This window comes from Bos javanicus, chromosome 19, assembly GCF_032452875.1.
Source record: "Bos javanicus breed banteng chromosome 19, ARS-OSU_banteng_1.0, whole genome shotgun sequence".
Taxonomy (NCBI): domain Eukaryota; kingdom Metazoa; phylum Chordata; class Mammalia; order Artiodactyla; family Bovidae; genus Bos; species Bos javanicus.
The window spans coordinates 35,512,090-35,523,635 of NC_083886.1; the positions used below are offsets into that span (position 1 = coordinate 35,512,090).

Below are 11,546 nucleotides of genomic sequence, written 5' to 3' on the forward strand. Positions count from 1 at the left end.
GGACAACCCCTGGTCTGCTACCGAGCCAGCAGCTGGCTGCTGCAGGGTGTGATGACCTGGGCACCCTACTGAGGGCACGGCCTCCCTGATGTCTACACACCTGTCCATCCCTTCATTCTCTGGATCCCAGATAAGGTTTCTAACGCCACCTTTGATACCTTGGTCAAGAAATGCCCTTGGCGCTGGCCCAAGCCCAGGAAGGGAAGCAGCAGCAAGGGTCCCAAGCTGATGGAGTCCTCACTCAGCTCTGTATCTACAGCTCTGACTGAGTCCCAGTCATCTTGCATCTGAATCTGCTTCCTCTTTTGCACAACGCCTGTTGTTCAGTCGCTCAGTTGTGTCCAGCTCTTTGTGACCCCATGGACTGCAGCAGGCCAGGCCTCCCTGTGCATCACCACCATTTCCTGTCCACCAAACTCATGTCCATTGAGTCAGTGATGCCATCTAACCATCTCATCCTGTGTCGTCCCCTTCTTCCCCCGCCTTCAGTCTTTCTCAGCATCAGGGTCTTTTCCAATGAGTCAGTTCTTCACATCAGGTGGTCAAAGTATCAGAGTTTCAGCTTCAGCATCATTCCTTCCAATGAATATTCAGGACTAATTTCCTTTAGGATGGACTAGTTGGATCTCTTTGTTGTCCAAGGGACTCTCAAGAGTCTTCTCCAACACTACAGTTTGAAAGCATCAATTCTTTAGCACTCAGCCTTCTTTATGGTCCAACTCTCACATCCTCCATACATGACTACTGGAAAAACCATAGCTTTGATATTGCGCAACGGAGATGTATTCACACTCCAGTACTCTTGCCTGGAAAATTCAATGGATGGAGGAGCCTGGTAGGCAGCAGTCCATGGGGTCGCTAAGAGTCGGATACGACTGAGCGACTTCACTTTCACTTTTCACTTTCATGCGTTGGAGAAGGAAATGGCAACCCACTCCAGTGTTCTTGCCTGGAGAATCCCAGGGACGGGGGAGCCTAGTGGGCTGCTGTCTATGGGGTCGCAGAGTCGGACACGACTGAAGCGACTTAGCAGCAGCAGACGTATTCAATTATCCATCCACTCCACAAGCTGCCACCAGTGCTCAGGCAACCGGGACACGGGGCTGGCACAGCCCTGGTGTTCGTGGTGTAGGGCTTGGGGGAGAGGCGGCACTGGCTGGAGCTGTCACAGTAATCAATGTGCAAAAGCGAACAGTGGTGAGCGCTGAGAGCAGGCGGGCAGCCGAGCCCGGTGGGCTCGCCCCTCCCCACCGGCAAGGTGCTGGGGCGGCCCCTCAGAGGCCCGTTTTCCCGCGTCACGCAGAGACCTGCTGTCTTGGGCTTAAGGACCTTCCAGGTCCCTTCTCGGTTTGTCTAATAAACTTTTGGGAGGCGAGGGTCTCAAAGGCACGAGGGAGAATCTGTCGACCCGAGGCAGGGAGCTGCTGGCCCCACGGGGACTCTCGGAAGCGCGGCCGGACCCCGCCCCTCAGCAGCCTCGGGCTCCAGTCACACACTCCAGCCGGCAGCGCGGTGGTCAGAACGGACACACATTCCCGGGCGATGGCCTGGGTCCTACACCACCAGCTACACTCGCGTGGGGTTCCTCGCGCCGACCGCCCAGCAGACTGACCGGACGGCTGAGCCCCGCCTCCCACCGCAACGGGCCGCTCCGACTGCGCCTGCGCGCCGCCGCCTTGTGCGCGCTTTCCGAAGCTCCCGCTTCCCTGAAACTTGTCCCTTGCGCCACGCCGTCGTCTCCAGGGCAACCCGGCGCCTCCTAGTAACCGCGCGGCCCGGCTATGGCGGCCGCGGCCCCCAGCGTGTTCCTGCTCATGGTCAACGGGCAGGTGGAGAGCGCCCAGGTGAGCGGCCGTGAGTTCTCCAGGGTCGAACCTCGGGGGAGGGAGCCAGCGTGACAGGCTTGGCGAGAGGTCGCGCGGACCCTCCGCCACGAAGTGCGGTGGGGAAACAGGCCTGGAGGGTTGAGCAGGCCGAGGCCACAGTTGGCCGAGCCCGCGTGAAGATTCGGGCAGGGGCCTCCATCCACCCAGCGACCCTCAGCTCCTCCGGCGCGGGTTGGTCTGACACAGCGATGGTGGCAGCTCTCCTGACCCGGAGGGTGTGTCTGTCCGACGGAAGGGGACAGTGCTTTCCAGTCCCCTGCATGTCCTAAGAACCGTTTGTTACTACTGTAAGACATGATATATGCCAGTCTTCATGCCCAGCCCCGCTCAGCCAGTCTTCACAACCACCCTTTGAAGTAGGTATTACTTGCACCCCCATTTTACAGATGGGAAGTTGCCCAAAGGAAGTGGCAAAACGAATTTCAAACTTGGACTGATGTCAAAGCTTTGCTGGACTTGCCTTTCCAGGCTGTTTTTAAAATATTATGATTATATTGTGAGTACTAACCAAGGTGGTCTAAGTAAAGCCCCGTGGGGTCTCTTAGTGGGCATCTCCCGCCTTCCTGTTTCATCAGGGTCGCTGCCCCACGCTCCCACCCTGTCCACCTCCTCCTTGGCCTGGTGCCTAAGGCCAGCTTCCCCTCTTCTGCTTTATCCCAGCAGGGGCCTCAGCTGGGCTGGGTCACATGTGCCTGTGTTCTCAGCAGCCCCTCATCCCCACTCTTCCCCTTCTCTGCTTGGGCCGCTCTGCAGGCCCTCAGCTCCCACCAAGCCCTGTATCCTGGGAGCACCTGTCTTCTAGACCTTTCACTTCGGCATCATTCCTTAGACCCTCCTGTGCCCACCCTGTGCCAGGTGCTAGGGACACAGAAGGCCCACATACCTGTCCCTTGTTCACAGTCTAATGGAGTTGAGAGAAATAAACATGGTCAGTGCTGTGATGGAGCACCAGGGGCTGTGGAAGCTGGGATGTGGCTCCAACAACCTGGAAGTCATGGCAGGCTCCCCGAAGTGTCAGTTTTGAAGGGTGACCAGCACTCCTCCAGGTGAAGGAATGAGAAGGGCATGTCATACAGATGTCAGAGCCTGAGCAAAAGCCTGGGGGCAGCAGTGGCCCTGGACTATCCCACATCTTGAGACCAGACCCTCCAATGAACTCCATATCCACGCACCCTGCTCTCTCAGCCCCTGCCCGCCAGGTGCCTCATGTTCAGAGTTGCTGGTGGCTGTACCTGCCTGGCTAACAGGTGGTCACAGCATGAGTCCCTGTGAGCAGAAGCTGTGTGTGCTTATTTCCAGTTTCCTGAGTACGACGACCTCTACTGCAAGTACTGTTTCGTGTATGGCCAGGACTGGGCCCCCACAGCGGTAAGCTGGACCCTACAGCCTCCCAGACTCACAGCTTTTGTGACTGGAGGGGTTTCTGAAGGCTCCATTGCACCCTTTCCCCTCCCAGTTCAGAACCAGTTAAGAGTTCACGGGTGGCACACACGTGAGTTTGTTCCCAGTGAGGCCGGGGCAGAGAATGCAGAGATCCCTGATCCACCCCTAAGGCTACGGTCGCTCCTGGGCCCTGCCCTGCAGCAAATAAAGCCAGACCAGCTCAGCTTTGCTGGGGCCACTTGCCTGAGAGGGAGACAGACTCGGGGCAGTAAACGCTCCAGGCTGTTGGCTAGTAGCGGTGCTGAGGGGAAAGTGAAGGCAGGAAGGGGAGGGATGAGAGGCCAGAAAAGGCCTCCTTAAGACAGTAACTGAGCGTAGAGCTGAAGGAAGCAGGGGGATGGGCCAAGTAGAAGGCTGTAGAATAAACTAGCCAGGCAGAACGACAAGGGAGAGGGCAACAGCCTGCTGGACCGTCCCCTCCTCTGAAGGAGGTGCAGGTGGAGCTTGGGCACCAGGAGAGGGGAGGGGCCTCAAGGTTTCAGGCCCTAATGGATAGAAACCCTCAAAGACCTGGGAGCCGCTCTGTCATGTCTTAGGTCCCTCTGTTCGGCAGAAGATGGTGATGAAAACAGCTCTCAGCTGTCACCTCTGGGGTGGGGTGGGAGGACATGGCAGCCTGGAGCTGGGACGCTGGCCGTCACTGTCATTGTCCTCGCAGGGGCTGGAGGAAGGCATCTCACAGATCACCTCCAAGAGCCAAGATGCGAGGCGGGCGCTGGTATGGAACTTCCCCATCGACGTCACCTTTAAGAGCACCAACCCCTACGGCTGTGAGTCTGCAGGCTTCGTCCTGCTCATCCCTGGGGCCCTCTACCAGCCTTTCAGGTGCTCTCAGACACCTGGCTGTTTTCCCTTCCTTCCCACTTATTTGTGTGCACTTGACCTTTCCGAGGTTCTGAGGAAGTCGGTGAAGCCCAGCCTGAAACCTTGAGCAGCGACTGCCTGCGAAGGGCAGAGCCTGGTGACTGGGGCTCAGCAGTCTGGCCTCTCAACGGCTCTCCCCCATCCATCACCGCTGTGCTTCCGCCAGTCCCGAGCCCCCTGCTCCTCCTCCAAGACCCTGCCCTGAGCCAGGGGTAGGCCCTTCTCTCTGCCATGGGCACCCAGCCCTTGTCCTACCTCTGGCCTCCCAAAGTTCTCCTTGCTAGTGTCTGCAGGGTTTGTTGTCCACTGTATCTGGTCGTCTGTGATCACTCTCACTTAATGAGTGCTGCTGCTGCTGCTGTTGCTAAGTCGCTTCAGTCGTGTCCGACTCTGTGCGACCCCATAGACGGCGGCAGCCCACCAGGCTCCCCCGTCCCTGGGATTCTCCAGGCAAGAACACTGGAGTGGGTTGCCATTTGCTTCTCTAATGCATGAAAGTGAAAAGTGAAAGTGAAGTCACTCATGAGTGCTAGCTGTGTGCAAAGCCTGGCTCGCTCCACAGAGCTGTGCGTGCTCTCCAAACGTGGACTTGGCTGAGCTGTGAGATACTATCTTAAAGGTAGGCTTCTCTCCACCTCTTCTCCTGTTTAGGAAACCAAGACTCAAAACAGTGGCATCATTTGCCTTCAGCTTCACCTTGAGTAGCTGAGCACGGATCTGATTTCACAGTCCAGGCCTTCACACTGCGTGCAGCCGGCGCCCAGGCTTAGAGGGTCTGGGGTTGCAGGTCTAGAGCAGAGGCTGCCCAGTGACCCTCCTGGGCAGGACGGCCATCCTGCTGTCCATGAATAAGAAACTCTCATTGGCTCCCTGGAAGACAGCACTAGGTAACATACCAGACTCCTGCTGCCGAGGACAGGTGAATAGAGTACTTAAAAGCAAAACCAGAAAACAACTACATGAAGGCATCAGACAGGCAGCAGAGCATGGAACTTTATTTAGCTGCTGAGCTCCAGGAGCAAAGCAGGGCTCCAGAGAGGCCCCGCCCCCGCTCCCCCCAGGAGCATTTGCCGATTCTGGCAGAGATGATGGAGATGCCCGTTGAGACTTTTGCCAGCCAGATACTAAGCTGTGATTATACAGCACAGTGAGGAGGGCACCGGGACAGACAGATCCATACGGAGCCCCAGGCAGAACTGAATCTATGCAGACAGCCGGTTCATGACAAGGGGCAGCGCAGGAGTGGAAAGGGGACTTGGGAGTGGTCTGAGTGACCAATAAACAGGACAAGGCCTCAGGTTTATTTTAGGAAGAACAGTTACAATTAAGGAAAATGCAAATTAAAGCTAAAGTGAGGGGCTTCCCTGGTGGCTCAGTAGTAGAGACTCCACCTGCCAGTGCAGGAGACACAGGTTCGATCCCTAGTCCGGGAAGATCCCACGTGCTGCACCACAACTACTGAGCCCAAAACCACAACTTCTAAAGCCCTAGAGCCTGTGCTCCGCAATAAGAGAAGCCACCACAGTGAAGACCCGCACATCACAACAAAGAATAGCCCTTGCTCACCGCAACTACAGAGAAGCTAACACGGTGATGAAGACTCAGCACAGTCAAAATTAAATACAGTCATATAAGAAAAAAGTGAGTGGCCACAATGCAGGCACCAGAACAGCCCAATCAGGAAGCTTGAGGATGGCAAGTTGTCATGAAGGGTGCCAAGCGCTGGCTCAGGGAACAAGGCTGGAGTGGGTGCTGCGCCCCCGGGAAGCAGCTGGGGGGACATGTGCTGAGCCCCTGCTTGACTGTGCACCCCACAGACATGCTAGATGGGACCAAGTTGAGCAGACCCTGTAGGTGACATGGTTTGGTTGCATCCCGTGAACACTGAGTCTAAGAAGCTGAAAGAAATCTATGCACTGTTCCATTCCCATGGTACAAAGTTCAGAACACAGGCAGAACCAAAGGACCAGGCTGGGAACACTTGCTTTGGTGGTGAAACCTTAGGAAAAGCAGTGACAATCTCTGAACGGCCCTCCCCGCCCCAGGAACACTTCATGTGGGTTGGCCACGAGCCAGCTCCTGCCTCCACCGGAGGGGCCCAGAGTGGAGGGAGTTCTCTTCTGGGCCTCCAGGGGGCAGGACTGCCCACCGGGAACACTGGGAACTGTTAGGATTCCAGTTAGGATTCCAGAGGAAGGGCGTACAGGCCTCTGCTTCCCCTCTGTCCTCCTGGACCGGACCGGACACCACCCCTCCCAGGACCCACCCCGCTGGCCTGAGTCTGACACCCCTTCAAAAAAGGTCCCAGGACCGGACCCCACCCAATCACACCTGGATGCCTGCCGACTTCCTGGGTCTGTGGACAGTGGAATCACAGCATCCCAGGCAGGGCATCGGCCGGTACTGGACAGCTGCCAGGCTCTGCCCCCCTCTTCCCGCCTCCTGAATCCTGGGTGGCAGAAACCCCTGGTGTGGGGTGGGAGGTCCCCACATTCACCCCGTTCTCTGTCAGCCCCATACCTGGGGGCTTCAAGGACCACGGCCCTGCTCTCTGCCCTGCTCTTCCCAGGATTCCCCACGGGCTGACCCCTGCCTTGTCGTTCGAAGGGCCGCAGATCGTGCTCAGCGTGTACGGGCCGGACGTGTTCGGAAATGACGTGGTCCGAGGATACGGGGCGGTGCACGTGCCCCTCTCACCTGGCCGGTAGGTCCTCCCTCCATGCTCCCTGGGCTGCTGGCCACGCAGCTTTGGGAGGTGGGCACCCTCTGCCAGGCTCCTATCCAGAGGAACCCCCCTGGAGGTGGGGAGTAGATGGGGCCTTGCAGGGGTGGGGGCGCAGCCCCATCTGGGAGGAGGCAGGGGTGGGCAGTGTCCTGGGCTTCGAGAGGCCCCAGGGGTTGGAGTTGAGACATTCATTCCTTCTTTCCTTCCCGAGAGCCCGCATGGCTGCTGCCTTTGTGCGCGGTTCTGCTGGCCTGAGGACGACGTGTCAGACACATGTGAGCTCAGGGCCCTGCCCTCGGCAGCCCCCATTAGTGGGCAGGGTGGAGAGTTGAGGCTCTGTCTCATCAAGCCCCATGACAGATGTAGACACAGTGCAGACAGGACGTCTGGGCACAGGGGGACCAGGCGGGCCCTAAGGAGTAGGACTAGGTCAGAGGGGGCGGAGGGAGGCGGCACAGCAGGCAGCCGAGAAGTGTTGGGACAGGACCTGCTCGCTGATCACAGCGGGTGGGACCCTGGGGGCTGCCATGGGCTTCCTGGAGGAAAGGTATCCGGGCAGCACAGGGGGACATTAGGGGAAAGGCAAGACCCTGTGAGGGCGCAGCTGAGCCGGGGTTGGTGTCTGTAACCCTCACATCCTCTGGCCCTTGAAAACAGGCAGGGCTCTCGGGAACTTGGCCCTGGAGGCGGCCTCGGCTTTAACCTCTGGGCACTCCAGCTTGTCCCTCACTGGAGGCTCAGAAAGTTCCAGCACTTTCCCTTGATTCAGCACAGCTGTGAAAACATTTGTTTCAGGCACAAAAAGACCATCCCCATGTTTGTCCCAGAATCTACATCTAAACTGCAAAAGTTTACCAGGTGAGTAGACGCCTATCCCCCATCCCCAGGGCGCCCATCCTGGCCTCAGTGGTGGGAAGGAAGGCTGTCACATTCCCCCACCCCTCCTTGTCATGCTGAACACCTCTGCATGAGGGGCCTCTGCCAGGAGGTGACATCTGAGCAGGGCTTAGAGCCAAGGGTGGGGCCATCGTGGCAGAGCCCAGAGAAGATTGCAGGCACAGGGAGTAGGTAATGGACTTGGCAGCACAGCCAGCGGGGGCTGGACACAGGGTCTGGGTGAGACCAGCCGAGGCCTCTGGCCCCTTCCCTCATCTGAACAGGAGCTGGAGGGTGGCTGGGCCTGGCTGGCTGTTGGGGGTAGGGATGGAGAACAGTCAGCTCAGCTGCTGGGTGGGCGGGCAGGATGAGGGGAACGTGGCTGGAGCCCTGCTGGCTGGAGGAAGCTTCCTGAGCTCTGAGGCCTGGGGAGCATGGCTGGGTGCTTGCTGCCCCTGGGAGCTCCTCCGGAAGCCACTGTGATTGGGCCAGTGTCGGCTGGAGGTGACATCACCACCCACAGGGCAGCTGTGGGGTGTCAAGGGCCTTGTGGGTCCACACATCCTGGCCACGTCCACACTGCTCGGGGGAGAACTGTGGGCCCCCATGTGCTGTCTCCCTGAGGAAGGGGCTTCTGGCTAGGGAAGACCTCACTGCTGACCAGGTGGTAGCAGGGGTATCTCCTGCTCTTCTTGCTGGGGGGGTGGGGGGGTGGGCAGGGGGCGCTCTTGCCCCAGCTGGACTGTGTGAGCTTGGATGATGGAACCCAGGGCAGCAGCTGAATCGACAAGACCTCCGCAGTCCAGGGCCCTTGGAGGCCACTGAGAAGCTGGCCAAGCAGCCCCTCCAAACACCCCCTCTCTGGGTGCTCTGCTCCCAAGCACCCTTCCTCAGCCTGCTGCCTACCCACTCCCCTGCGACTGCTTCCTGTGACCACTGTGACCAGTTACCACAGATGTGGTGGCTTAAAACCAAAGACGTTAAGTTCTCTCAACAGGACCTGGTATCTCTGGGGCCATCACTCCGCCCCTCCAATCTGATGCTCAAGGGTTTCCCCAAGATGCCACCACATGGGCGACTCAGGCATGTCTCTGCCCCAAGGAGCCGCTGGTGCTCCTACAGCAGCATCTGTCCTTGGCACATGCCAGCCCTGGGGGCTGCTTCCCCAGCTTGGTCCTCAGCGCAGCCTGGCAGGCAGGTACAGGTGGAGCCCTGCTCCTCCGACGGGGAAACTGAGGCGCAGTCAGTGAGGCTCCTCCCGACCTGCCACGGCCACATCCCTTGGTGCCTGTGTGGGTGTAAAGGACCCAGGCCAGTGCCACCTCCCTGCCGTTGGGAGCGAGGTGGCAGGACACTGCCCAGGCGGGGGGCACAGACATCTTGGCCAGAGCCCCGTCAGGTTGGGCCTGTGATCACATCCCCGGGACACTGGAGAACACTAGGGCCCAGAGTCGGGAAGTGACTAGTCTAGGATCCCGCTCTACTAGGACAGCAGAGAGCCCTGATCTTGTCCCTCTGCCCACCCCCAAGGATGGCTGCTGGACTCCGGGTGGGGCCCCCTGGGTTCAGGCCATGCACCCTCCCAGCCCTAGCCCTCCCTCTGCTTTTGCCCACAATGACCGTACCCATGGACGGTGTCCAGCTGAGGAGGAGGGTGGTGTGGGGAGGCTCTTCCCCGGGAAAGGGCTGAAGGGAGAGCCCATGCCATGTCTGCAGGACCCCCAAGCTCCTTGCTCACCCGCTCCCCTGTCTTCCCAGCTGGTTCATGGGACGGCGACCCGAGTACACAGACCCCAAAGTGGTGGCTCAGGGGGAAGGCCGGGAAGGTAAAGGTTCACCCCTCACCCTGGGCAGGGTGGGCGTGGAAGGGACCAGGTGGGCCCCCAGGAGTCAGATGGGTGGAGCAGGGCCCAGCTCAGAAGGGTTGCCACTTCCATCGCCCTGTCCCCAGGGCAGCCCCTTCTCCCAGGGAGGAATGTGGGCTGGGCAGTGTTGCCCCCACTTTCCAGGAGGGAACACGGAAGCTGTTGATTCCCAAAGCAGCCTGGATCTGTCTCTGACCCAGCTTGGCTGACTCTGTCCTTCTGTCCCCAGTGACCCGTGTCCGCTCCCAGGGCTTCGTCACTCTCCTCTTCAACGTGGTGACCAAGGACATGAGGAAGCTGGGCTATGACACCGGGCCTCCGGACACACAGGGCGTCTCGGGGCCCAGCCCACCCCAGGGCCTCCCCCGGTGAAGGCAACAGCCCTCTGCCCAGCAATCGTATAATAAAGTGTAACCTTTTCACAGAGCCTGGGCTAGGGCTGCGCCGACTTTTGCAGCACATCCCCTGGGAGCAGGGCCCTCACCTCAGAGGGCACCGCCCATGGCCGCTGCACAGAACAGCCACCAGCACGCGCGCTTGGACTCAACACTGATCTCAACGGCTCACAGCTGTGTGCCCCTCACACCTCGACACGTTCGGCCCTAAAACCTGCCTGCTTGGTGCCTGGCACATGTCAAACTGACCATGCTCCATGGCTCCAGTTCCATGGATGCCTGCCACCCTTGGACAGGGGACGGGCTGAGAGCCTCCCCAGGTGGGTGGTACTGCAGGGGGAGAACCCACTTGCCCTCGGCCAACGCCAGGCCACCTGACCACTCGCTGGCAGCTTCAAGGGAGCCCTCTGAGCAGGTCACAGGGCTCGCCCAGTGTTCTCTCCTTGGCAGGATTTGAAGGGAGCCCCCGGCTCATGTTCCCCCAGTTCCTCTGGAAACCAGAAGTTTATGCTACTCAGGGCCACTCCCCCTGCCCCAACTCATTGTGCTCCCTGGAATAGGCAGCAGGACGCTGGCCTTTTCTGCATGAGGAGTCCTCTCCTGCTCTGGCCTCTGCTCCGCAGGCGCATCCCCCGTGGCCCCATCCCAGCTTCCAGAACACCCCTGGTCATCAGACCAGCCTACGGCCACCGGACTCCAGCCACCCTTGACGCATCCCCATCCACCTGGATGGTTCCTCCCTGACATGGCCTCTCTCTCAGCTCCTCCCTTGTCATGACCTTGACTGTACAGGAGCTCCCCAGTCCACTCCTTCCCTGATGCTCAGGCTCACACAGGCACCGGGACCAGCTCAGTGGCCAAGCTGGGTCCAGGTGGGAACTGGCTCCTGAGCCGGCCCCTCACAGTGTTTCAGGATTGATGAGGGTGGAGGCAGGGGAAGGACACAACCAGAAACCGCATCATGATACAAATGATAAATTATATTTATACAGTAAATAAGTATCAATAGTCAATACGAGTTCAAAACCAGCCACCTGCCCCTGGACTGAGAATGGCTGGGTTACACCCCCACCATGGCACCTGGGCAGGAGGGCGCTTGATGGCACACATCCCACACTCTGGCAGTGCCAGTGGCTTCATGATCAGTGCAACGGGCAATGGGAAGAGGTGCCTGGGGATGGGTCTGATCAAGGGCGGGAGCTGAGGCTGCCTGGGCCTCGGAGGCCTGTGTCACGTCAGGAAGGGCTCCTAACTGATGAGGAGCGGCCCCAGCACCCAGTAGTGTGGTCCTACCACCTGTGCAGGCGTCAGCCCATCCCTCCCTGGGGGAACATCTTGCCCCAAGCCCGCTCGCCCCTGGGCCGCTGGGAGAGGAGAGCCGGTCCGGCCTTCCTGATGACTCAGGAGCCCACAGTCCAGCCCAAGTCTCTGGGCTGGAGGTGGCCTCCGAAAGGAGGAGCAGAGTGAGCTCTCCAGGCTGCTCTGTCAGCCT

General features: G+C 59.3%; 1 protein-coding gene across 4 annotated transcripts; it reads left to right on the plus strand.

The window, feature by feature from the left end:
- The first annotated feature begins 1,709 nt into the window (after positions 1–1,709).
- Positions 1,710–10,085, plus strand: B9D1 (B9 domain containing 1). Of its 4 annotated transcripts, none has more exons than XM_061391186.1 (8): positions 1,710–1,844; positions 3,186–3,254; positions 3,988–4,099; positions 4,222–4,405; positions 6,763–6,897; positions 7,130–7,193; positions 7,714–7,776; positions 9,553–9,623. In XM_061391186.1, exons 1-7 carry the CDS (start codon positions 1,782–1,784, stop codon positions 7,756–7,758), a joined length of 672 nt encoding a protein of 223 aa, XP_061247170.1. In that variant the 5' UTR covers positions 1,710–1,781; the 3' UTR covers positions 7,759–7,776; positions 9,553–9,623. The 4 variants fall into 4 exon arrangements, with proteins under 4 accessions (XP_061247170.1, XP_061247169.1, XP_061247171.1 ...); XM_061391185.1 differs by lacking the exon at positions 7,130–7,193 and adding an exon at positions 9,889–10,085 and having other exon boundaries at positions 1,716–1,844; positions 9,553–9,620; XM_061391188.1 differs by lacking the exons at positions 4,222–4,405; positions 7,130–7,193 and adding exons at positions 2,273–2,382; positions 9,889–10,085 and having other exon boundaries at positions 1,762–1,844; positions 6,801–6,897; positions 9,553–9,620.
- Positions 10,086–11,546: the final 1,461 nt, after the last annotated feature.

Excerpts from the sequence above, each read along its gene's own strand:
- B9D1 (XM_061391185.1), top strand. The coding sequence starts at position 1,782 with ATGGCGGCCGCGGCCCCCAGCGTGTTCCTGCTCATGGTCAACGGGCAG. Across the intron at positions 4,100-4,221 it reads GAGCACCAACCCCTACGGCT|GTTCTGAGGAAGTCGGTGAA; the intron begins GTGAGTCTGCAG and ends GACCTTTCCGAG. Across the intron at positions 7,777-9,552 it reads AAACTGCAAAAGTTTACCAG|CTGGTTCATGGGACGGCGAC; the intron begins GTGAGTAGACGC and ends CTGTCTTCCCAG.